The 26135-nt window shown below is 62.9% G+C and overlaps 1 protein-coding gene across 10 annotated transcripts in view; it reads right to left on the bottom strand.

Annotated features, from left to right (window-relative positions):
• The window catches only part of PLEC (plectin), a 55245-nt gene extending 35897 nt beyond the window's left edge, over window positions 1-19348 (bottom strand). For 4 of the 10 annotated variants that reach the window (XM_072745785.1, XM_072745765.1, XM_072745764.1 and 1 more), the window contains exons 1-2: window positions 19257-19348; window positions 18039-18233 (exon numbers count right to left, since the gene is read on the bottom strand). In XM_072745785.1, the coding sequence (XP_072601886.1) occupies window positions 18039-18228 (190 nt within the window). In that variant the 5' untranslated portion in view covers window positions 18229-18233; window positions 19257-19348. Of the gene's footprint in view, window positions 1-758; window positions 855-16243; window positions 16361-18038; window positions 18234-18716; window positions 18865-19256 lie in introns of those variants that run through there. The other 6 variants (XM_072745778.1, XM_072745775.1, XM_072745772.1 and 3 more) reach the window with 3 other exon arrangements.
• Between the last annotated feature and the right edge of the window lie 6787 nt (window positions 19349-26135).

Consider the following 26135-nt stretch of genomic DNA (forward strand, 5'->3'; position numbering starts at 1 on the left):
ACCCCAGAACAAAGAGCCGCAGTGTGGACTTGCCCGGGGCCAGCCCGCCCGGCGCCTCCCCACAGGGATGCCCGCCCGGCCTTCCCGGTGGAGGGCTGCAGGGCTGCGGGGCTGCACACCCCGGGATGCCGGCAGGGCCGCGGGCGGGCAGGGCTCGGCGAGGGGGGGAGGAGGCGGCGCCGGGAGCTTTCACCCCGCCCCGGCCCGGCCCGGCCCGGCTCGCCCCGCCCCCGGCACTGCTGCAGACTGCGGGCTGCGGGCTGGGGGGCTGCGGGGCTGCAGGGCTGGGGCTGGGGGGCTGCGGGGCTGCAGGGCTGGGGCTGTGGGGCTGTGGGGCTGCAGGGCTGGGGGGCTGCGGGGCTGCAGGGCTGGGGGCTGCAGGACTGGGGGCTGCGGGGCTGCAGGGCTGGGGCTGCAGGGCTGGGGGGCTGCGGGGCTGCAGGGCTGGGGCTGTGGGGCTGTGGGGCTGTGGGGCTGCAGGGCTGGGGCTGGGGGACTGCAGGGCTGGGGGGCTGCAGGGCTGGGGCTGGGAGGCTGGGGCTGGGGGGCTGCAGGGCTGGGGCTGCGGGGCGGCTGCGGCCCCCGCACCCCCCGCCAGCCCGGCCCGACCGGGGCAGCGCAGGCGCAGGCGCTGCAGAGGCCCGGGGTCCCGCGCTCGCTCCGCGTCCCCGAGGCTCCCGTGCGCAGGGCTGCACCCGCCGGAGGTCACTGCCGGCCCCCGCCCCCGGCCCCGGCCCCGGCCCCGGCCCCGGCCGCACCTTTGAGGGAGCTGATCTCCTGCTGGATGGCTCGGGACGGGTCCATGTCTCCGCCGCGGCCGAGGGCGGAGCGGCCGCCACGCCGAGTCCACCCCGCAGCACCCTGCCCGGCCCGAGCCGAGCCGCAGCCGGGGGGCGGAGCCGGGGCGCGGAGCCGGGGCGGGGCGGGGCTGGCCGGCTGGGGCGGGGCCTGCGCTGATCAATGCGCCAGGCAGGGGTGCCCCACGCGACCTCCCGCCGCGCACCGCCCCTCCAGCCTCCGCCCCGTGGAGCGCCACCCTGCTAACTCTGGCCAGACGGCCGGGCCTGCAGGCCGGACCCAGGTGCGCCCTGGTGGCCCACCCTCCCCACCCCCACAGTGCCTGGGCTTGACCTTCGGGGTCGTTCCTGCACGTGGCTTCCCGGACCTCGAAGCCACAGCCACTCACTCCTTGCAGAGGATACCCACCCTGGGCACCCTGGTTGTGGAGGGCAGGCAGATCCCCCAGGGCAAGGGCCCGAGGCCTGCCCACAGAGGTGCCCCAGGACCCTGTGCCAGCTCCTTGATCCCCACTATTCACGTCCCCACCTCCCCTGCCGCATCGGCTCTGCCCCTGGCCTCCTCCACCCTCCTCCCTCCTCCCTGGGTGGCCACATGCTCCTCTGGGCCACCCCCCAGTCCTATGACTCAAGATGCTCTCTGTACTCTGACTTCAAGGGTTCCAGGTCCAGCAGGACCCCAAACTGCACCCCAGCCCCTGTGTCTCCCAGTCGGGATTGTCTTGGGATGCTCTTATCTTGCCAGCTCAGCCGGCAGGCCTCTATTAACTGTCCAGTGGGGCAGGCAACGCCCTGGGGCTACGTGGCCAGCCCCACGGGTCCTGGTGGCTCCCCCTCCAGTCTGTCTGCTTGTCACCCTCTCCCCCAACTGCTACCACAGGTCCAGGCCCCAGCACATCTCCCTGCAGGGTCCCCAGCAGCAGCCTATTGCTGAGGGCTCAGTGTCCTGACCATCCGTGCCTGCCGCCTGGGGAGAATGCGGCACTGGCAGGTCTGTCCCACTCACTACCCCAGGAAGCCATAAACCACTGTGGGAGCCTTGCTCACACCTAGCGTGTCAGCCCCAGGACCGCACCCTGCCTTTCCACCCTGGCCCTCGGTGCTGGGCCTCCAAAAGATGTGGCCAGCCTGCCTCAGTCTCCGTCAGGCCCAGGCCACCACCTGCAAGCGCCCACCCTCACTGTCTATGGGTCAACCATTCGAGGAGCGTCCCAGGCCCGTAACTGGTCCCCTGCTACCACCTGAGCTGCCCACCCGTAAGTGGACACTGCGATCATCTGCAGCCGCTTCAGACCAGGAGGCTCTCAGAAAAGTGGTGGCAGCTGGAAGGTCCAGTGAGAAGGGGATCTCAGCCTGCCCTGCCAAATCTACTCCCCCAAAGCAGCCACGTGGTGTGGCCTCAGAAGTGGGGAGCAGCCACGCAGACCCTGGAAAGGCTCCACGGGACACACTGAGCCCTTCCCCTGGCCCGTTAGCAGAGTAGGCTTCCTAGAAGAAGGCCCAGTGACTGGGGACCAAGAGACAGGCGGCAGCTAGCAAGCCTAGGAAGACAGCACACCTGCAGAGACCCAGAGAAGGCAAGAGAAGGGGAGTCCGGCCAACTACAAGGCATGTGGAGACCCCCGCAGCAGGGAGGCAGGGCTCGAGACCGCTCGGGGGTGGGTGTCGCCAAGCTAGGGAGCTCCTCAAAGTACCGTGGACCAGGGCCCGGAGGTGGGAGACACAGACCTCGAGGAGGAAAGGAAGCAGGTCCTCCAGATCCGGGGTGCGAGAAGTCAAGGCTCCGGCACAGCCTACAGCCTCAGCTTTCACCGGCCTCACTGCCCGCAGGGCCTCATGTCCAGGTCCTCAGGAGGGCAGGTGGTCTGACCCGGCAGCATGGCTCTCTCACGTCTGCTGGGGCATCAGGTCACCTGGGCCAGAGACTCACACCTTGGACGACTCACGCTGTCTGAAGCTTTACATAGATTCCAGGAGCCAGGTCACACCCTTGGAACCCTGGCCCCACAGCCAGGTCCTCCTCGTGCTGGCCCCTGCGTCTGCAACAAAGCCCTCCTCACGCGTCCCAGGAGACCCTGGTAGGCTTGGCTATGCCCCAGGGCCAAGGAGGGATCCCTGCCCCAACCTACACATCCACAGCTGCCATGCAGATAGTCCCACTGCTCCCATGACCCTACCTGCCCTCGGCAGGGCACTCCTCCCTATGGCCCCCCACCTTCAAACCCGCCTCCCACCCCCAGGGAGGCCTGCCCTGCTGGGCTCACAGCAGGTGATCCAGGTGATCCCATGCAAGGGTCACACGTGACTGCTCTACAGCTGGGCATGCAGATCCCTTCCACCTAGGGTCCCCGACGATCGCCCAGGGAGGACCCGACCCAGTGAGACCCCACGGACTGCGCCTGCAGTGGGAGCACGGGGGCCATCCTGCCGCACAGCCAAAGCTGAGTCCAGCTTCACCTTGGGAAGTTGCTGGGCGGGGGCAGGAGGGGCCTCTTCCACCTGGGGGGCCTCCCTTTGCGGGATGATGACAGCAGGGCCTCAACCACACCAGCCGCTCTGGGAGGCTCCTGGGAGGTCCAGGCCCACTATACCACCAGGCTGGGGGCCCACCAGGGCTCCCGCAGATCCTGGTGAAGGCCTGCACCGCACAGAGGTTACCCCCCAGGCCCCGTCTGGCTCTCTCCACATAGCCCCGCTCAAGAATAGCGGTTACCAGGCACTGGCCAGACACTTTGGGGGTCCCGGGTCCTCCCTCACATCCCATGCTCTGTCATCCTGGCCCCAAATATCTTTCAAACCCATCTGCATTCCCACTCCGACCACCTCCGTCACCGTTAGGCCAGCAGTGGCCTCCTGGCAGCCCCACTCTTCCACTTCGAGGATTTGGTCACAGCAGCCGCACCGGGTACACACACACCAGGTCCCTCCCCAGCCCTGCGGCCCCCAGCCTGGGCCGCCTTGCTCCACAGCACGGGACCCCGGTCTCCAGGCCAGCAGAGAGGCCCGCATCCTGCACCCTCCCTCCGCCAGTCCCTCCCAGGGGTGACGAGCCCAGTCTAACGCACTCAGCTGGGTGGCTGGGTGGCCGGGGCAGCTGACTCAGCAGCACCAAACCCCAGGCCGGGACCCACCACAGGGAGAAAAGGGAATGACCTCTCAGCGCCCCAATGATGACTCCCAGGACCCCTATTCATATCATTTGCCTCGATAGGTTAAAGGAGAAAACCTGTATATTGATCTCAAAAATGCTGACAACTCATTGACTAAAACCCAGAAGTGGTTCTGAGTTTCAAAAAGTGGCCCAGTAAACCAGGGAAGGCGCACGCTGTTATGTGAGACTCGACTCGCTCACCACGCGTCCTCCCAGGGGCCCCGGGGTCACACAAGGACGTCCCACAGCGGGGGCGGTAGGGGCCCTGGGGGCAGCGGTCAGGGCCACCTCCTAAACCCACTCCCACTCCAAGCAGGGCCAAGGCAGGCTCCGCCGCGGCTTCCTTCCTGAGCTCGATCCAGGGCACACGAGGGCCACAGGAGTCACTGCGGCGGAAGCAGCAGGACACGCCGAGCTGACGCGTCGGCACCTGTCCTCTGACCGCCAGCACAGGCTGCGCGGCCCACCCGTCAGAGCCAGGGAGGAGCTCACCAACGCGCCTGGCTGGACCTGCGCGGGAGCGAGGGGCGTCCTCCAGGCCAGCAGCAACCGGTCGGGAAGACCCAACCCGCAGAAACCTTCGTCGGCGATGCTAGATAGAAAGTGCTCTAGAAGCAGACAAAACGGAAGTCAGAGCACCTACGTGTGGAAAGCCCCCACGCACAAAGCAGGTGTGAGGCCACCGCCCCCAAGCCAACCAGCTACCCTGCACGTCCGCTCGGCCCTCGCGCTGGCCCCGTCGGCCCCTCCGTTGACACCGCCTCGCTTACCCACTTGCACGCCGTTCGGGATCGGCCAAGTTCTCTCCCTTTGCAAGGGGCACACGGTGCCGGGCAGGTGTGGGGAGTGAAGCGCCCAGGCCCCGCGGGAGAAGCACCTGCCACGCCTGGCAAACGCCTCAGAAACTCTGGAGATACTGTGTTTAGGAGACAGTCGCCCGACCGGGCCCGGAACGTCCGCTGGACAGTCTCCCTCCCAGCCCGTCCCCTGCACCCACGCGGCCTGACAGCCGCCGTGGGGCTCCCTGTGCACGCCTCTGCAATTTCTTTATGGAAAATCAAGCAAATACAAACACGATTCTTGGCTTTCCTCCCTTTGACACAAAAAGCGACACCTCACATGTCCCATCTGACCCTCGCTTTTCCATCAGAGGCACCGAGGCGCCCCGCAGCTGCTCGCAGAGCCCTGGGCCCCTCCTCCTGGGAGCCCTCCACCTGGCAGGACCCCCGAGGGCGGGTCTCTTGTACCCGGATCTCAGAGGCGCCGTCACTGGCCTGCTTCCCACAGCATCACCAACACCATCCTCGAATCCAAGTGTTTGGCTTTTTGCCAATCTGATAGTAAAAAAAATGGTATCTTGGTGTAGATAAGGCTTACTTTTGACACACTAATCCAGAAATCCCGTTTCAAACAGTAGTCACAGACACACCCAACAATCCAGCCACAAAACCACTCCTTGCAGGAGTCTCTAATACCAATCAATCAATCAATCAATCACCTTAATGTTCTATGAGAGGGGATTAGTTTAAATACGATATGGTTGGGGCGCCTGGCTGTCTCAGTAAAGTGAGCAACTCTTGGTCTCAGGGTCCTGAGTTCGAGCCCCACATTAGGGGCAGAGTTTACTTAGTCAAAAAAAAAAGGGTTTTAAATATAATACAGTTACCGTATGAAAGAACATTACGTCATATTGTAAATGAATGTTACAGAAACATGTCCATCTTGTAACATTAAGTAAAAGGAAGCTACAGGCGTCTAAAACACTCCGCAATATCAACTTATAAATTTACAAATGAATTAAGTTACACTGGAAAATACTGCACACATTTTTAAAAAATAAGCACAACACAAAAGATGTGGACGTTTTACTTCAGCCAACACGGTAGGGGCACCGGGGAGGGGGATGAACGGCGACCTCGAAAAACAACTTGAGTTTTGTCTCAATCCCTGGGGCCTGGGCCTTATTTGGAAACAGGGTCTTTGCAGATATAATTAAGGACCTCACGGCGAGATCACCCCGGACTACCCGGGTGGGCCCCCCACCCAATGGCACAGAAGAGAGGAGAGCCACGGAGGAGCCGTGAGAAGACACCAACGGCTAGAAGAGAGGAGCAGGGTGCTTTTCCAGAGCCTTCCCAGGAAGGGTGGCCCTGCCAACACCTTGATTTTGGACATCTGGCCTCCAGGACCCAGAGGATGCATTTCTGGTTTTCCAGGCCGCATGTTTGTGGCGACTGTGACGCAGACACGGGGAAGCAGTCAACATTTTGTTCCCGGGAGTGGGAGCCCCGTGCCCGAGAGCGCGTGTGGCACCACACCAGGCCGGGGACAGAATGCCCGGGACAGGGACGCGGTGCTGAGGACCCGGAGGGAAGTGAGGAGCCGTCCCTGGGAGCGGGAGGAAGGCGAGCCTCATCGAACGGTGCAGCTCATGGCCGGGAACTCGGGTCTCTAGGCTCAGGGGGAAGCATGACCTGCCGTCCTCCCGGGCTTGCAGGAACGTTGGGGGTCGGGGGGGAAGCTGTCGCTGCGGAAGGGACCGTCGGCCCGGGGGCCCAGGACAGCCGCGGCCCGTGCCCACTGCAGGGCGCGCTCACGCCGGGAAGCACGCCCCGCACAGAGCCGGGGGTGCCCAGCCAGCTGCCGCGGAGCCCGCGGGGTGCCTGCCCGCCGGCCCCTCAACCATCCGAGCAGAAGCCAGGAAGGGACGGGCCACCCAGAGAGATCCGCGGAGAGCCCTCCCGTCTAAGGGCACGGGCCCGCCACACGCACGGAGACCCGCCAGGTTTCTGAGAATGTTGAAGCGACAGAGGTCCCCGCTGGGACCGGAGGGGACAGAGGGACAATGCGGAAAGGCGGTTAGGACCCTGCGACTCTTCAGGCGGGAGGCGGCTGGTGAGCTAGGGCCTCGGTCTCGAGGGGCCCGTCAGGGGAGGAGCCGAGGAGACCCCAAGAGCAGAGCCCTGGGCCAGCGGAGGCCAGGGAGCCGAGCACCCAGCCGCAGAGAAGCAGGGGACTCGCCCTGCGGGGTTCAAAGCTGCTTGGGGCTGGCCACCCCCGACCGCTTTCTATTTCCCGCCTTTGGAATGAGGACGCCCTTCCACAGCTGTCCCACCGCGGCCTTCTGGAAGCACTTGGCCTTACTAGCTTCACACGTCCGCACGGGGATGTGCCCCGGGGTGGACCAGCGCCACAGCCTCACCTAGTCCTGACTTAGAGTTTGGACAAGACTTGGGGCTTTGGAGCTGCTGAAATTTAGATGAGGTGTTTTTGGTTTTGTTTTATTAGATTTTATTTATTTATTCATGAGAGACACACAGAGAGAGGCAGAGACACAGGGGGAGCGAGAAGCAGGCTCTGGGCTGGGAGCCAGATGGGGGACTCGAACCCAAGACCCCAGGATCATGACCTGAGCGGAAGGCAGACGCTCAACCGCTGAGCTACCCAGGCGTCTAGATGAGGTTTTGAATTTGAGTTGACGCTGTAACGGCCTGATGCTTTGGGGATGGTGGGAAGGGATGAATGCATTTTGCATGTGACAGACATGAATTGTGGGGGCCAGAGGGCAGACAGCAGTGATTCGAATGGTGGTCCCCAAAATACATGTCCACCTCCAAATCCCTAGAACCCATGAATGTTACCTTATTTGGAAAAAGGGTCTTTGCTGTTATAATTAAGAATCTTCAGAGGGACGCCCCGGGTGGCTCAGCAGTAGAGCGTCTGCCTTCGGCTCAGGCCGTGACCCCGGGGTCCTGGGATGGAGTCCGGCATCAGGCTCCCCACGGGGAGCCTGCTTCTCCCTCTGCCTCTCTCTGTGTATCTCTCATGAGTAAATAGATAAAATCTTAAAAAAAAAAAAAATCTTCAGAGCAGATCATCCCGGATTACTCGGGAAGTCCTAAATCTGATGACAAGCGTCCTTACAAGAGGCAGAAGACGACCCAGGCAGAAGGCCATGTTGAAGACAGAGGCAAAGACAGGAGACCACACGCCAGGGGAGGCCGACAGCCTCCAGGCACGGGGCCAGGCGGGAGCAGAGCCTGGCCTACAGCCTCTGAGGGCGTGTGGCCCCGCTGCCACCTTGATTTTGGACTTCTGGCCTCCAAAACAGTGAGAGAATAAAGTTCTGTTGTCTTAGGCCGCCCAGACTGTGGCAACTTGTTCCAGCTGCCATGGGAACCTCCTCGAGGGGCGTTCTTTGTGGCTATCTGTACTCCGCAACAGGCAGGCAGGAGTTGTTATCGTAAGGACAACAGTGAGGCTCAGCCATGGCCCTCAAGGCTAGCTCCCATGCTGGTTCTAGAAGCTTCCCTGCAGCCATTCACTTAATAAGAAAGAAGAAAAAAAAAGATACATTTCAAAAGTCCAAAAGACACATTCACTTGCAAAACAAAACAAGACAGAAGAACAAAAAGAGACTATAAAAGCCACACACCAGGAGACACCTGCTTTGGACACTTCTGGCTTCGCACCAGCTGCCTCACCACCGCACCAGGCCCTCCCCTGCCCCACTGTCCCGGCACCAGTGCTGCCAGCTGCCCCCCTGAACCCACACTCAGACCAGCTATGCCAGGTGTCCTAGTGTCTTCCTTTCCTGCAGAAGTGGCCCTGGATCTGTCCCCAGCGAGGAACTGGACAGGGCAGCAGAGGGTCCCCCCATCCTCTCCCTGGCCCCACATCCCCTTTGCCTCAGGCCAGCAGGGAAGGTCCCTGCCAAGAGCTGCCCACCCCGCTGCGACAACCCCTCTGCAGCTAACCCATGACCCCATCTCCCCCAGAGGGAGGAAGGGAGGAGAGCAGAGCCATCACTCCCCGTGGGCCCCCACGTCCTGCCTTCCCATCACTTGAGACTGGCTTCCTGACCTCACACCCACCGGGCCACCAGCAGCCCGGACCACCAGAAGGTAAGCCAGTGCCCACCCCCTCACTGGCCACAGCCCCACCAAACACCCCCAGCCGGCTCCCCCAGCCCGCACCTCCTGCCGTCCACGGTGGGCCTGAGTCACGGGCCCCCTTGTATCAGTGCTCTCCGGCCTCTTTGAGTCCCTTCTGAAGGCCCCCAGACCCTGCCCCTACTGCCAGCTCCCCGCAGGCTGCGTGGAGAGCCAGGCTAGGGCACCATCACCCCGCTTCCCAGGCCCTAAGGCCTGACGGCCCCCCTGCTCACCCCACAAGTGCCTCAGTAGCAAGGGGTAATGTGGGCAGGTGGGTAAATGAGATCATTACTCAGCAGTGCCCATGCCCCCGATGGCCACGGGTGACCGTCTGGGTCAAGGCCTCCCCTCCCCCACCTGTCAGGTGTCCTGCCTGTGTGGCACCACTGTGTCTGGAGGGCATCCTCCCTCCCACACTGTTGGACACCCCCCGCCCCGCTTGCCCCTGCATCCCCCTTGGGACCTCCCACCCGACTAAGCCTTCAAACAGGCCTTACCAAGTTCCCCAGTGTCCCGTATCACCAGGTACCAGGCACTCTTTGGGCCTTGTCCCATTGAAGACCCCTCGCCCAGGTGGCCCTCTCGTGGGGCCCTCTCCTGCCTCACCCCTTCCCATTGGCCAGGCAGCCAGGACCCAGCCTCCTGCTCTGCTTCCCCACGGCTCAGAGCGTGGGCCCCTTCTCCTCGCCGGGGCCCCACAGCACTGCCCCTGACCGGCCTCCCGCGGCTCATGCAGCCTTTTCCGGCATCTCAGAGTCTCCAGAGGCGAGCTCATCCCCAGCTCCCCGCCAAGGCAAACCCCCATCCTTCCGCCTTCCCTGATGCAGAAATGCTGCTGGTTCCCAGGCTGCTCTGCATCCCCACTGCTCCCACCCTGCCCCTGCCCCTGCCCCTGCCCCTGCCGCCGCCGGGTCTCTCTTCCGCAACCGCTCTGCGGGCGCCTAGGGGTCTGCTCGCCAGACCAGGAGCCCACAGGGGTCTGGCTCGGGCCCCACCTCTCCCCCGCATCCATCCACTCATTTTTAAGCCACACTTGTCTTATGACCAGCGTGGCAGGATGTGGACCCTGCCCTCAGGAAGCTGAGCTTATGGGAAAGGAGGTATTTAAAATCCTGTTTAGGGGGGATCCCTGGGTGGCTCAGAGGTTTGGCACCTGCCTTTGGCCCAGGGCGCGATCCTGGAGACCCGGGATCGAGTCCTGCGTTGGGCTCCCGGCCTGGAGCCTGCTTCTCCCTCCTCCTGTGTCTCTGCCCCTCTCTCTCTCTCTGTGTCTATCATAAATAATTAATAAATAAATAAATAAATAAATCTTTAAAAAAATAAATAAAATAAAATCCTGTTTGTCCCCCACTAACCCAAGTCCAGCCCTGAGCACGACACCCCAAGTGTCCCACACATGCCTCGGCCCACAACAAATTCCAGAGACACTAAAGAGGAAGATGCCAGAAAACAAACGCACACACCAGAACTGGAAGACGCTTTCGGCAAAGGTTTTTACCAAAGGGCACCTTGAGTAGGACATAAAATTCAGAGGTCCTGAAACAAAAGGCTGGTAAGTTTTTATTTTTTTTATTTTTTTTTTTTTAATTTTTATTTATTTATGATAGTCACAGAGAGAGAGAGAGAGAGAGAGGCAGAGACACAGGCAGAGGGAGAAGCAGGCTCCATGCACCGGGAGCCCGACGTGGGATTCGATCCCGGGTCTCCAGGATCGCGCCCTGGGCCAAAGGCAGGCGCCAAACCGCTGCGCCACCCAGGGATCCCTGGTAAGTTTTTAAAGGTGCTGTGTGGCAAGACACCGCAGGCAGATGTACATGCCCACCAAGCAGACATGACACGTGGTGTGAGAGGTCAAGGCCGCAACCAGGGACACGGGACCCGTTAAGAGGCTAAGAAGCTTTTTCATGATCTGGGTGCCGGCCACAAGGAAACTGAAATTTAAGTGAAAAGCTATGTGTGTATAACTTGTACGCTTTTCTACGGGAAAGTTAGATTTCAGCAAAAAGTTTACGTAACGGTAGGTAACAAACTAGGGGGGAAATGTGAAACATGTATAATAAAGAAGGGAGTTAATATCCATAATATGCGAAGAGCTCTTTTCTCAAGGTTTTTCTTAACGATTCATTTATTTCATTTTATTTTTTAAGATTGTATTTATTTATTCACGAGATGCAAAGAGAAAGGCAGAGACCCAGGCAGAGGGAGAAGCAGGCTCCATGCAGGGAGCCCGATGTGGGGACTGGATCCCCAGGACCCTGAGGTCACGCCCTGGGCCGAAGGCAGACGCTCCACCGCTGAGCCACCCAGATGCCCCAAAGATTCATTTATTTTAGAGAGAGAACGGGCGAGCAGGGAGAGGGAGAAACAGACTCCCCACCAGGCACAGAGCCAGATGTGGGGCTCGATCCCAGGACCCTGAGACCATGACCTGCGTGGACACCAAGAGTCGAAGAGTCAGAGGCTTAAGCAACTGTACCACCCGGGGGCCCCAGTGAAGACCTCTAATAATTCAAAGAGAAACACATCTTACAGAAAAAATGAACAATGCTCTTTCTTTTTTTCTTTTTTTAACCCCAGTCCCTGCCTGCCTCCGTCCTAGATCTGAGCAACGGGTTTGAGTAGGCAACTCGTGAAAGAAGAAACATGAAAATAGCCAAGAACTACAAAATGATGCTCACTTCATTTAATGACCAAAGAATGTGAATTAAAGCAATTGGGATTTTCTCATCCATCAGTTGGCAGTTGGAGAACTAGTGGGTCTTGTTTCCGCCCCGTGCACCTACACCAGAGGCCAATCTAGAAACAGCATCATTTTTAACGATAAGCCCAAATGTCCATGTAAAGGGACCAGGGAGATCAACGGTGGTACTTCCATGTCATGGGATATTCAGTGCCCATTAGAAAGCAGGAGAGGACCAGGACCATTCCACGGGCAAAGAATAATCACTTCAGCAGATGGTGCTGGGACAACCGGATATCCACGTGTAGAAGAACGAAGTTGCCCCTTCCCTCATGCTCTGCTCAAAAAATTAACTCAAAATAGATCAAAAACAGGATCCCTGGGTGGCGCAGCGGTTTAGCGCCTGCCTTTGGCCCAGGGCACGATTCTGGGGACCCGGGATCGAATCCCACGTCCGGCTCCCGGTGCATGGAGCCTGCTTCTCCCTCTGCCTGTGTCTCTGCCTCTCTCTCTCTCTCTCTCTCTCTGTGACTATAATACATAAATAAATTTTTAAAAAAATTTATAAAAAAAAAAAACTAAATTAAGCACTAAAAGGAAGAAAACATAGGCATAAGTCTTCACGACTTCGGAATGAGCAATAATTTCTTAGATATGAGGCTAAAAGCACCAGGACCAAAAAAAAAAAAAAAAAAGATCAACTGGATTCATCATAATCAACAATTTTTATGCTTCAAAGGACAGCATCAGGACCGTAAAAAGAGAACCCGCAGAGTCAGAACATTTTTGCCCATCGCGTATCTGGTAAAGGACATGTATCTAAAATACATAAAGAACACCTACAACTCAACAATAAAAAGATAAAAACCCAACTTAAAAATGGACAAAGGATCTGGAGAGACATTTCTCAAAAGAAGATACACAAACGACCAATGAGCACACGAGAGGACACCATTCACCACCAGGAGAGGCAAATCAAAACCGCAATGAGATCCACCCCGTACCCACCAGGACTGAAGGTCTGTAGTCAAAAAGGCAGATAACCTTAAGTGTCGGTGAGGATGTGGAGAAACTGGAGACCTCACACACCGTTGTGAGGAATGCAGAATGGTGCAGCTGCTGTGGAAAACCATCTGGCAGTTCTTCAAACAGTTAAACATAGAATTAGCACATGACCCAGCAATGGCACTTGCTGGCGTCTACTCAAGAGAGCTGAGGACATCGGTGCACACAGAAGAACTTGCTCACAGATGTCCACAGTGGTATTACTCATAACGGCCAAAAGGTGGAAGCAGCCCGAGGTCCAGCAACCGATGCTCGGAGAAACAAACCACGGACAGCCACACCCCGGGTATTACTGGGCCGCAGAGGGAATGAAGTGCCGTCCAGGTGCGACACAGATGAGCCCTGAAAACATCACACTCAGTAAGAGAGGCCAGACACAGAACTGCTTGATTCCACTCAGAGGAAACGTCCAGCGCAGGCAAATCCATAGAAACTAAAAGTAGATCAGGCTTTGCCAGGGGCCAGGGGACGTCAGTGTCCTGGAGCTGACGGCGGTGATCTCACGAGTCTATTAATAGGCTAAAAACCATTGATCTCTCTGTCACACACACACACACACACACACACACACACACACACACGGCCAGTGAGACGGGGCCAGAGGTGTGCCTTTAACTGTTGTTCTTGATGTTCCTCCTCAGTGCTTGGTCGTCATTTTGTTTTGTCTCGTTTTCTTTGAGCACATTTTACTCTTGACAGCGAACACAGCCACCACCAGTCCTCCCAAAGAGCCCAGATAACTGCTAGCCTCAGCGCCCGCCAGCTGAGCCCCGGTCACCAAAGACGACACCCCACGCTGATCACCCACTCACCCGTGTAAGCACCCCACACAAATCCTGGCTGAGAGCCTGGGGCTGGTGCCAGGGACACAACACAGATAACCCAGCTCAGAGTCCAGGACCGGAAAAGGTGGGACAGTGAGAGGCCTGCACCACAGCAGCCCTGCCAGGGAGGTGCGGAAGCCCCTCCGGCTGAGCCTCGCAGACGGCACAGGACACATGCGGGGCACATGCCCTGGCGGACACCCCTCCCAGTGCCTCTCTGACCCACCTTCTCCCCAGACCCACGCAGGCTCCCTCCCCAAACCCCGGCCTGGGGGCCCTGCCTGTGTACCCCCTCGCACACACCACTCCCCCTCCAGGGCACCACAGCAGCTTTGTAGGAACACCCAAGCACTGCCCGCTGATCCACACAGACTCTGCTGCCACCCTGCTCCCGGCCGATGGGACAACCTTGAGGGCTCCACCCGGCTGCCCAGGCCCTCCTGGCTAGCCCCATTCCTGCCCTGACAGCCACTGGGGGACTTGGGCTGCTCCTCTATAAACGCCCTTACCCCACTCACCTGACCCACCTGGATTCTCCCTCACATCAAACCTTCCCTCCTCCCCACCCAGGCTCTGAGTCGCTCCAGGCTCCAGGGAACTTGTGGCCCCTCTCCCACGGGGCACCAAGAGCTCTCCCGCCATAGACCCGATGGCTCCCGCCCCTTGGGGAATCTGCCCTGGAGAGAAGGCAGACAGGAAATTGAGAATGTTCCAGGAGGAGCAGTGACCATGAAGGGAAGACTGGGGATTTCCAGGGGGACAGCCTAGGAATGAATGACGTGTCCAGGGAGGGCCTGGGGTGTGGGGGGAGGGGATCACGGGGGGGGGGGGGGGGGGGGGGAAGGGCCAAGTGGTTAGACTTGGGAGGGGCAGATGGGGAAGGAGCTTCCCCTGGGAAGGAGCAGGGCAGGCTCGGGGCTGGGGGTGGGTACTAGCTTGGGTCAGAAACCAGGAGGCAGAAGGCAGAGCCCTTCGTGGCCCCAGGAAGGGACCAGGGGTGCTTGGGCAGGGCTGGGTGGCAGTCCCTGGGGCGGAGCCAGCTAGTGTGGTGCTGGGCCCCAAGACAGGGGGCTCTGGCCTCCTCCCCACTCGCACACTGGCCGACATCAGGTGCCATGCCTTCCCTCCCTGCCTCCCTCACTGGGGGCGGCCCTCCACCCCCAGGGACAGACCCGCCGGGGCCTTGGTCCTCTGGAAGGTCCGAGCAGTTCACAGCGGTCAGGCCTGCAGCCCGCGGCCCAGCCACCTACGGCCTTCTGTGGGCTACTCCTGGCCCTACAGTGGCCCTGGCCCAGCCACAGGCACCAACCCAGCCTCTTACTCAAAGAGCTAAGGAGTCACAGGGGAGCCTGGTACGACCAGACGCCCTCCCCGGCCCCAGACCCGCATGGGAAGCCCTACTTAGCCACGCTCAGCTGCCAGCACCACACCCAGCTGGGGAGCCTGAGCCGCGGCACCGGCAAGTCCATTTCGGGAAAGTGCCCTGCACCCACCAGCAAGAACCAGGCCGGAGTTGCCCACTGCCCTCTTGTCAGCCTGCATCCACCACGCCCAGGAGGTGGACACGGGCCAGGGCAGCCCCGCGTGTCCAACACCAAGCCTGGCGTCCAGGGAGGCTGGGGCAGGGGCAGGTGCTGAGACAGGACACCCCCAGGGACCGATGAGCTCTCACTGCTGGGAGGCAGGTCTCCACCCCGAGGAGTAGAGCGAACACAGCCACTCGGGCCAGGATGCCCCAGCCCTATGCCCTGGACGGTTCTGGACCCACACGCAGCCCTGGGATCTGATCACACCAAGAAAGATTCTGGAATAAACCGGTACTATTCTGTGCAGGTGGCCCTACTTTAAACAGAGCGGCCACTTCACAAACAGCTCCGTCCTGGGGTGAGCCAGGAGAGCCGCGGCCCCCGTGGGCAGCTGCTTCCGTGCCAGGGACCTGTCCGGACGGACCCTGCAAGGCCGGGCCGCTGTGGGAGCTAAGAGCCGCAGGCCGGTCCTCTCCACGCGAGGCGCCTCCGTCAGGAGCCCGTGGTGGCAGGAGCATCTCCGTAGGACCAGGCAACTGGCTGACCGCGGCACATCCCCCGCCAGCGCGAGGCCGGGGGCGGCCTCCCCCTGCCTGGGCGAGGCCAGTGGGTAGGGAGCGGCGAGGCCCAGCGGGACCTCTCTCCCTGAGCTGCCCTTGGGGGCAGAGCCAGCAAAACCGGCCACGTGGAGCTGGAGGCCGCTCTGGTCGGCTCTGCCCACGGCCCCCACCCGACCCTCTCGGGGCCTAAGCCTCCGTGGGCCAGGGGCCAGGGCTGCGCTGGTGCCCGCTCGGAGCTGGCGACCCGGGGCGACGAGGGCAGCGGTGTGGGCGGCTGGCGACAGTGAGGGCTCGGGCCGGGGCGCCAGGGGTCCGTCAGAGCCCGGAGCCCATCCTCTGGAGAGGAGGAGAGGGCTGCCCTGCCTCCCGGGGGCAGGGAAGGGGTGCGAGCAGGTCCCTGCCAAGGAAGGGGGCAGCCTAGGTGCCGGCCAGTTTGGGATGTGAGGAGAGGCCGCAAGTATGTGACCCACTGCCAGGCGCGGCGCGGCCCCCACCCCACGGGCACCCTGCTGGGGCGCGGGCGCTGGGCCTTGACCCACCGGTGCTGGGCACGCACTGGGGTCCCGGACCCCGGCCCGGGAGCCCCCCCGCGCCCCAGCACCCGCACCGCACGATGCCCTATTAAGGGCAAGAGCGCGGGGCCGGCGGGGGGCGGGGCGGGGGGGCGCTGCGGGCCGGGGGCGGCCGCCGGGCAGGTGGCGCGTACCTTTGTACCTCTCGCGCACCTCCTCGTAGGCCTGGATGAAGTCCAGCTCGTCGGGCGGCGGCGGGGCGGCCATGCCTGCGCTGGGCGGCCTCCAGCCCCCGGTCCCCGCGGCCGCGCGCGCTTAAAGGGGCGGCCCCGCCCCGCCCCCGCACCCAGGATGCCCCACGGGCGGGGCGGGGCCGGGCCGGGGGCCAGGGGCCGGGAGCGCCGGCGCCGCGGGGGGGGGGGCGGCCCCACGCGCGCCCCCGCCCCGCCCCGCCCCGCCCCCGCGACCTCACCTGGCCGCGGGCGTGCCCTGCCCTCGCTGCACAGACGCCGCCCGCCCTCAATATAAAAAGAGCCCCGGGCAGCCAACAAGACTAGGTACAGGAGGCTCCGCGTGGCTCCTGCGTGGAGCCCGCTTCTCCCGCTGCCTGGGTCTCTGCCTCTCTCGCTCATGAATAAATAAATAAAATCTTTAAAAAAAAAAAAAAAAAGGGACTGCAAGAGAAAGAAGAAAGAAAAAAAACCTTTGGTAAGATTAAAAGATAAGTTCGGGCAGCCCGGGTGGCGCAGCGGTTTGGCGCCACCTTCAGCCCAGGGCGTGATCCTGGAGACTCAGGATCGAATCCCATGTCGGGCTCCCTGCATGGCACCTGCTTCTCCCTCTGCCTATGTCTCTGCTTCTCTCTCTCTGTGTGTGTCTCTTATGAATAAATAAATAAAATCTTAAAAAAAAAAAAAAAGATAAGTTCTTCTCCCATGAAACAGGCAAAGACCCTGTCTCCCTCCTTCCAAAACGCCCCTCGCAGTGTCCCTGTAACCTTCGGTGCCGCCCACCCTGTGACCACGAGCCCGATGGCAGGGAGTCAGCCCGAAGACTCCCAGGCAGGTGCACAAGGGTCCCACCAGGCCGGGAGAGCTGGAGGCCACCGCGCAGGGCCAGTAACGGTGAAGACGGTACAGCGGCGCCGCAGGACACTCATGACTGGCTTTCACGTGGTAACAACCGTCCCTTAAAATCCATATGTGATCCACCCACACAAGCCGCAGGCCACCCCGCTCCCCTGCATCTCCTTGAGCTGCTGCCCATGCTTCCACCCACAGAGCTCCTGCCCGCAGTCCTGTCCTCCCTCTGCCCACCTGCCTCAGCGCACCCTCCCACCTCCTGCAGGGGCCAGCGCCGCCCTCCTGCAAGAATGGGGTCAGCACCCTGCAGCCTGGGCAGGCCTGGCCTGCAGACCCTCAGCACATCCTCCTGCCTGATGGCGGCCAGCCCTGGGTCACTGACTTCCCAGGGGGAGGGGCCACTCCCCGGCCCCAGCCCTACACTCAGGGGCTCTCCTGGAGCCTCTCCCATCCTCCTCCACAGAATGGCAGCTGCTGGAGGGCTATGCAGGACCCCGGCTCCGGGGAGGGCTGCAGCTCTAGCCAACCAGGTGGCCCCTCCTCTCCTGCTCCTGCATGCTCCCCCGCACTGCCAGTGGCGGCAACCAAGAGCAAGGGGCCTGGAAGGTGGCTCTGCCCCAGAAGCCCAAGAAAGTATCATGGCAACTGGGCACTGTCTCCTTGAAACGAGGCCAGCGAGGGCGCCACTGCAGTGGACTCCACCTCAGGCCTCAACCTGAGGCCTCCTGCGGCGACAAGGGGGCCCGGCAGGTGGCGCTGTGCCGCGCACAATCACCTGCCACCCAAGAGGCCTTGGGGACCTGCAGGTCCCCCTCCCACCCAGTGCTAACACCGCAGGCGGCAGACCGCAAGTGCTCAGTCAACAAGCCGGTGCAAACGTGCCCACTGCCAGGCCCTTCCGCGTTACCTGCAATGCGGATGACTGCCCGCTCGGCAGGGTCCAACACGCTCCCGTTGCCCCCGGAGCTGCCGCCGCTGCGCCGGCTCCTCTGTGTTTTCCCCAGGTTCCAGGGCAGTGTGTCCCCAGGGCTGGGCGAGCCGCTGCCTCCGTTGGCATCTTCAGCCGCGGCCCGCACCTCGGGGTCCTCGGCCGACATGGCCCCTGGAGAGGGAGCAGGAGCGGGTCACACCTCGGCGCTCAGGGGCACACTGCACAGCCGCCAGCCCGTCCTCGGCCGCACACTGGCCCTTTCCACCTAACCACCTGGACACTGACACCCACGGCCGTGCTATGTCCCGCTTCGTCCACACCTGCCCCCCCCCCCGCAAGGCAGACAGGACAGGTCTCCGCTCCCACCCACAGCTGCCCCGCTCCCCCAGCTGCCCCCTGGGACGCCGCATAAAGACGCCCCTCCCCCAGCCCCGACCTCGCTCCCTCGTCTGTCTGCAGGACACTGGCCCCTCCACGCTGTCACCCGCCGGCTCACCCCATCACTCGGACCCCAGCCCCCACCGGCTCGTCCCAACCTGGGCGTCCCCCGTAGACCTCAGCTCAGCACCGCCGGGAGCCCCGACCGCGCCGCCCCCCCCCCCCGGGCCTCCGGCACTCCCGGGCCCTCCCCGCCCCCGGGCCGCGCGCTCCCACCTTGCTCTCCGCAGCGAAGGCCTATAAATACCCGGAGCCGCAGAGGCGTGGGCCGCCCCCCAGCAGCCGCCGCAGCCCCACGCGCACCCGCCCCGCACACCCCCGCGCGGCCGTCCTCGGCCCGGGGCCCCCGAGCGCCGGGGTGCGGGGCTGGGGCAGGGGCTCGCTGCGGACTCTGCCTCCCTCCGCCCGGGGCCAAGGGCGGGGGGGGGGGGGGGAGGCGGGCACCGGGCCGGGGGGAGGCGGGCACCGGGCTGGGGGCCGCCTCGCCCCGCCCCGCCCGCGCCCCGCCCGCGCCCCGCCCGCGGCCAGCCGCGCCCCCAGCAGCCTTTCCTGCCCCCGCGCCGGGCGCCGCCCGTGCAGTTCCGCAGTCCGGGGCGCGCAGAGGCGGGTCCTCCGCGGGGAGGATGGGCCGCGACGCAGCCCCCGGCCCCGGCCCCCGCGGCCCCCGGCCCCGCAGCCCCCGCAGCCCCCGCAGCCCCGGCCCCGCAGCACCAGCCCCGCAGCCCCGGCCCCGCAGCCCCGCCGCGCGCTACGTGCCTGCTGCCCGGCTCGGCTAGGCTCGGCCGCGCTCACTGCTGGGCCCGGAGAGCCCGGGAGCCGCGGACGCCGCGGGGCGGAGCCACCCGGAGCCCCGCCCCGGCCGCGGTGGGGGCCCGTCGCCGAGGGGCGCCTGCAGGGCGGGCGGGTCGCCAGAGCGTTGCGGGGCGCAGGGTGGCTCCGGCTCTGCCGCGGCCGCTCCCGGGGCGCCCGCACACCCCGCCCGCTGCCGCGCACACGTCGACGCCAACGACGGGCCGCGCGGGGACCGGGCCGCGGCGGGCGGGGTCGGCCCTGCCCCCTCCCCGGGCTCTGCTGACCCCTGGCGGCCGGCCGGCTCCGGCGAGTGCCCGCCCCCGCGGCGACCCAGCCCGCGCCCTCCGAGCCCGCAGCCAGGGGCGGGGGCGCCCCCACGGGCATCTCAGGCCGTGCGCAGAGGAGCCAGGGAGCCGGGGCGGGGGGTTAGGGGGGTTAGGCGGGGGTTAGGGGGCTGCGGAGCCGCCCCAGCGCCCAGGAGGGTGCCCTGGGGAAGCCCGGTGCTGTGCGCGCAGGTAATGAGGCGAGTGGGCAGCGCCTGGGTGTGGGGAAAGATGACAAAGATGCGGGGCGGGCAGCCACTGTGCTGTTAGTGCAGGAGCCCGTGGCCAGGGGCGGCAGCGGAGGGCGCTGCCCGCAGGCCCCCACCACCCTGGCTGTGGTCACCCGCCAGCACCCCGCCAGGAGCCGCCTGTGGCCACCAGCGCTGGGGGAAGACTAGGGGTCCTAGGGAGACAGGGAGGGCCCTGCGGAGACACGGAGGCCCGCTTGGCAAAGTGCACGTTGCCCACAGAGCGCGCCTGCAGGGGGACAGGAGAAGGGCAAGGTCCTCCGGGGTCTGCAGAGCCAGAGTCCGCCACCTGGCCCCGCTGTTAAGGCCTCAGTGGCTCCGGTGGAAGCCCTGCCCGCCATGTGCTGGCTCGGGACTGCTCCACCGCGGGCCTCTCAGGGGCTCTTCCGGGCTCTCCGCGTACCAGTCCGACCTCTGCTGCAGCAGGGACACAGGCACCCCGTCCGCAAAGCCGACCTGGGCCAGGCTGGCTGGAGACCCTCCTGCCCCAGGGCACCCCCAACAAAGCCAAACCCGGAAATCAAGAGCCTTCTCTGGGTGGAGTTCAGAGTTCCTGCCATGCTCTGTCCAGCTGCCGAGGTTAAGCAGACATGCGCCACCGGATGGGGCCCCACGTGGCACTGGAGGGCTTCCAGGAAGGCTGGCTCCCTCCACGGAGGTCTGCCGGTGGGCAAACCCAAGCGCTTACCAGACCTGGGCACCACGGCCAGGCCTCTGCGGGTGAACGCCCAGCTAAGCGCCTGTCCTGCCCACAGGACTTCCCTGGGACCACCAAGACACGCCCTGGACCTCTCAGTACTGGGAAGACCAACAGCCAGCCATGCGGGACCCAGTTTGGTGACCCAAACAGAGCCTCTGAAGAAATTCTAACTGATCTCTTCAGGGGGATTGAAAAGAATATATCCATGCAGCAGGCCTAGGCGCTCTGAAGCCCTGGGAATGGAACCTCGCGGAGGAGTCCACAGTGGGCAGGCTGGCTGAGGAGGCCAGAAGTGGAGGGAGGGAAGTGCCCCCAGTGCAGAGCTAAAGGAAGGAGATGGAGAAAGAGAGGGCCCCATGGGGTGTGGCAAGGGCAGGGCTGCAAGGTCTGTCCCTGCAGGAAGTGAGGGTGCCCCGGAGCACAGTTTCCCTGCCCTGAGCCAGGATCTGCGGCTGGAGAGGATCCTCCCTAAAATGTGGTGAGGGACATACCCCTCGAACCCACCTGCTGGGGACACTCCCACTTTCACAGCAAAAGAAAACCCTGCAAGTATCCAGACACACACACACACACACACACACCCCTAAGTCAACATGCAACCGGGAAAAAAATCTTAGAAAAATCCACATGCTCACTCCCAATACTACTGGATGCTGAGAAGCCATAAATTGATTTTTTTTTAACTTTCCGAAAACAAAAATTTTTAGGAGGAAAGAGAAAGGGTAATGTCTTTCAAAGATCAGAAGGAAAACATATTTTGACCCTGAACACTCCACCCAGCGGTACTATTAATGGTGAGGACAGAATCAGGACGTATTAAGATCTACAGGAACTCACTGTGCTTATGTAACTAGGCAGAAATGTCTCAAACACAGAGCAACTTTCACTTGAAAAACAAATTTACACCAATTACAGTTGCCAGTTACGTCTAATGATGAAAAACAAAATACATCTAGAAGTCCAAGGTATTTATTACTCAGTCAGGGAGATCCGTCTACTATGCAGAGATAGAATCTGCAAGAAGGGGCCCAGGGGGTACGGAGAGAAAAAATGAGGGAAATAAAAACAAAAACCTAAGAGCCGTTAGTCCTGGGGCACCTGGCTGGCTTGGTCAGTGATCTCAGGGTCTGAGTTAAAGGCTCAAACCCCATGGTGGGTGTGGAGCGTACTCAAAAAAATAAAAATTTAAAAAGGGAGCCATTAGTCTTTGAGCCCCAGCATAGTCTTTCCTGCAACACAGTCTGGACAGGTAGGACTTGTTCAGTTCCTTGTTTCCTCTCTGGTTCAGCGGCAAGTACCTTTTCGTTATCATTATGCCTCCGTGGGCGTGTGGCCCAGGCGTGGAGCTGCGGCAGTCACACGACCAGAGATGCACCTGTCGGGCTGGTGACATAATAAAAGTAACTGCCCCAACTGCGCGATGGAGGCGGAGGAAGGAGCCTGCTGTCCCCATCCTCCCCGCGGGTCAGGAAGCTGCTCCCCCCCCTACCCCAGCTGCTCCTGAAGCCCTGAAGTCACGAGGGGCAGGTGCGCACCTAAGGAGCCCAGCACCGCGGTCCCGCCGTCTGCAAAGTGCAGAAGTGACCGCGGCTAAGTCCAAATCTGGAGGGAAAGTACCCCCCAGGTTAGAGCGATCACCTCCAGGAAACAGCGGTGGGGTGGTCTGGGGAGCCCGGGGGTCTGCAGCCCTGTGGGGCCCGCCCCCAGTCAGGAGTCCCGGCCCCTCGGCCCCTTCCTCGTCGCCCGCGCACCCACCACCGTGCGCAGGGACCTGCCCGCCCTCCTCACCTGAGCAGCTCGGTCCCCCCACCTCCTGCCCCGACGGCCCCTCACAGCCCGTGCCCCAGGCCCTCCTCAGCCTCTCCTTCCCCTGCCGGATAGGCGGGGTGCCCCCTGCGACCCCGGCAGTGCTTCCCAGTGCTTGAAACACGCGTGCCGAGTTGCCACGGATAGCCGGGCCGGAGCGCTGTCGGGGCTGGGGCAGAGGCTGGGGGCCCCCACCCCATCCGGCCAGGCACCTTGTCTGTGGCAATGGGAGGCCCTCACGGTGCCACGAGATGGCGCCACCACCCCATGCTTCAGACCCGGGGGCCGCCGTGGGCCTGCCCTCTGCCCTGGGGACCCAAGCTCAGGCCTGTCAGGTCCTGGGGCCCGGTCTGTCGTCCCCCCACCCCGGACTCCGTCGGGCCCCCACATGCCGCCTCGTCCCCCAGCTCCCACAGGCTCTGCGAGGCAGAAGCGGTGCCAGGAGCCCAGGGGGTCCTGAGGCTGGTGTGGACTCACCTGGACGGCGTGGACGCCGGTGAGAAGGCTCGCGCCCCCCACCCTGTGCACCAGATGCCAGCCTGGCCGAGGGTCCCTGCAGCCTCCGCAGAGGCCCCGAGCCCCAGACAGGAAGGGGTGGGGCCTAGGCCGCTGGCCGGAGAGCCGCCCCCCACCCCCAAGCCGGGGCGCAGACTCACAGGTGGGGCCCGGAGCTGCCAAGAAAAAGGCCAAACTCTGATCCTGGGGCCGGAGGGGGGGCGGCAGCCAGCAGCACTGCTAAGTGGTGGGCCACACAGGGGGGGTGTGCCCCAAAGTCACCACGAGGGGCGCCCTCACACCGTGGCCAGGCTCCAGTGAGCACCCAGCTCTGCAGGGGACAATCGCCCCAGGCCCCCACCTGACCAGGTGGCCCCTCTGCCGAGTCCTTGGCGGGCCCCTTGCACTCCAGGTCCTCCTGGTGGGGACGAGGCTCGGCTCTCAGCCCCGCGGCTGGGGTCCTGCTGCAGAAGCCATTGGGCCACATGGAGGAAGGGAGAGGACCGAAGGCCGCCCGGGCTCCGGGGGGCAGGGAGGGTGGGGTGCCCGGGCTGTCTAGCCCCCCTCACTCACCCTGCCGCCCCTGGAAGGACGCACCCGTGCCCAGGTGCCCAGGAGACCTGCGAAGGCTCATCCCCCAGGAACAGCTCCTGCAGCAGTGGCAGGTCCTGGGGGGCCAGGCGCCCTACTACATGCATGGCTCAGGCCTGGGACACTGCAGCCCCCTCCAGGCCAGGGCCTGGGTCTGTGGGACTCCGAATACTGTGAGGGAAGGTGCAAGTCGGCTCAGAGCATCTCCCCTAATGGGCATGTCTGCCCCAATCCTGCCTCTCACCACCACCTCCGACAGGGCCTGGGGCAGTGGGGCAGGACCCAGGCTGCTGGGACTGTCCAGGGCATAGCATGGCTGCTCTGGGTGCCCCGTGGCACGCAGCAGGCTCTGGATGTGCTGCTTTAGGTGCTGGGGTGTGGTGTCGGGGGGCAGTCCTTGGGCAGCAGGCATGCAGGGGTGCACGGCAGGGCAGACCTGAGGCTCCATCAGCACCGCAGAGCGTGTGCTCCCCAGCCAGGACCCTCCCTGCACCTGCAGGCAGGGGTGGAGCGGGTTGCCAGGGCGGCAGCCAGCAGAGGGCCCTCGGGCTGCCCCTTCCAGCAGCACCCCCAACCTGCAAGCTCCTGAACAGTGAGTGTGCTCCCCCCCGCCAGGTCTCGGCTCGCCACAGCCATGGCTGTCCTCAAAGTAGAGCATGAGCAGGGATGTCAGTGGACAGCCCACTGAGCTCCACTGCTGCCCCGCCATGGCCACCCTGGGGCCTATGGGGGGGGTGCCCCAGTCCCACTCCACACCTTCCAGCCCTTGCCAGGCCCCTCATCATCATTCTTTGCTGTCCCCCCATCACGTTGTGTGTGTTGAGGGGACACGTCCAGAACCTACACATCTCGGGCCCTGAGTGGCCCAGCCCCTACCTTCAGCCAGGACTCCTGAGCCCACTCTGCAGGCAGAAGGCCTGGGACAGGAAAACAAAAGGGATATTGTAGAGCATGTGGATCTGGGGCAAGAGGACCCCCTGCTGCAAGCTTCCCTTCCTGCTGGCAGGCTCCTCCTGCAGAAGCTTCCAGCCCCACCCAGCTCCTGAGCCTGCCAAGAGCCCCTAGCTGACCTGACCCCTTGGCACAACCCACTAGCCCCAGCTCACAGGAGAGTAGGGTGTGGGGAGAGGCCCCTGGTGGTCGTCTACTCCCACTGGCCTCTGCCCGCGAACCTTGAAATGGCTCATCACCCTCCCTACTGAGTCCACCAAGGGCCTTGAGTCGCTGCCCCGCACTCAGGGACCTCAGGACTCTGTGTCACTTACCCCTAGAGCAGGAGCAGCGTGGGCCTCCAGGCCTGCTCCTGGGGAGGCTGGCTGTCCCGTCCTGCCAGCAATCTTCCCAAACTCGACTTCTCACCTTCCACACCTGGCAGGGGAGCTGGGCCCCCTGCTTCATGAGTGCTGAAGATGAGCAGCCCTGGACCTGCCCTGCACCCTCCCCGCGAGCCTCCCTCCACTCTCCTTCTGGTGGCTTCTGGTAGGCGCACCTGCCAGGCCTCCCACCGGACCCCATCCATCGTTGCCGTCATCATGGCTAAGTCAGCAGCCATGGACACTTGCTGACATGTGTTGCTGCAGCAAATCTTCATCACAGAAGGGGACACGGAGGCACAGACAGGGCCCAAGGCAGTGCCAGGCCTCACCCAGGCCGCGTCTTTGGGGTCCGCCTTGGCTCTTGCCACCGACAGCCCCTCCCTTTGCTCATCTGCTCCCAGCCTTTCACAGTTGCTGCCACTGCTGCTGTCTCCCGCGTGTCCCTTATCCCTCAGCGCACCCCGCTGCTCCTCCAGGCCACAGAGGGCCTGCCCAGCCTGCTCGTCGGGCTGCACGCTCCACACCCTCCCCTGAGCCTCCATCAGCTCTTCCCTGGATCACTGTTGTAACCTCTTGTCTTAATCTCCCTCTGCCACTCACCCCACCCCACTGCCCATCCTCAACAGTCAGGGCAGCGTGAGCCTTGTCAAGTGCAACAGCTGCTACAGCTTGGGCCCTGGGAAGGCCAGAGTCACTCACAGTGAGCCCCCAAGACCGGTGGGGGCCCTGCCAGGCTCTGCCCCCTGCTGCCCCCTGCACGCCCCCTGCTCCGTGTAACAGCCCACTCTCCTTACCGCACGCACTCCTACATAAGGACCTCTGACTCGTATGGGCCCCATCCAAGGCCTCAACTTCATGGTTGTCATTTTTAATTATTTTTCTTGAAGCGAGCCCCTTAAATTGTATGAGCTTCTGGTCCTGCAAAACCTGAATCCGTCCCTGCCTGCTCCACATCTCTAGTCGCAGAGCGAGTTATCATATCAAACCCTGCTGGTTAGGGTCCCCTGCAGGCAGCAGTGGGCTGGGGCAGCTCATGTCATGACCAGATTGTTAAGTTTTCCGGCATTTTTGTGAACCAGGTGAACTGGTGGTAGCTTGGAGCCAGCTGTGATGGGTGTGTTTCCCACACTGACACGTGCAAAAGTTAGAGATGAGGGCTTCCCTGGCGGGCTGCAGGAGTCAGGCGGTGATCCCGGTGATCACGCAGGGGGCCGCGGGGGCGGCACCATCCCCCTCTGCGGGGCTGGAGGAGGCCGCCCTGCAGGAACCGGGCAGCACAGGAAGGTCCCTGGCTGTGCGACCAGCGCGGCGTCAGGAGGACCACCCGGGCCCAGGGGCGAAGCTGCTTGGCCTTAGTCCTGGCG

Source organism: Vulpes vulpes, unplaced genomic scaffold (assembly GCF_048418805.1).
Source record: "Vulpes vulpes isolate BD-2025 unplaced genomic scaffold, VulVul3 u000000671, whole genome shotgun sequence".
Classification (NCBI taxonomy): domain Eukaryota; kingdom Metazoa; phylum Chordata; class Mammalia; order Carnivora; family Canidae; genus Vulpes; species Vulpes vulpes.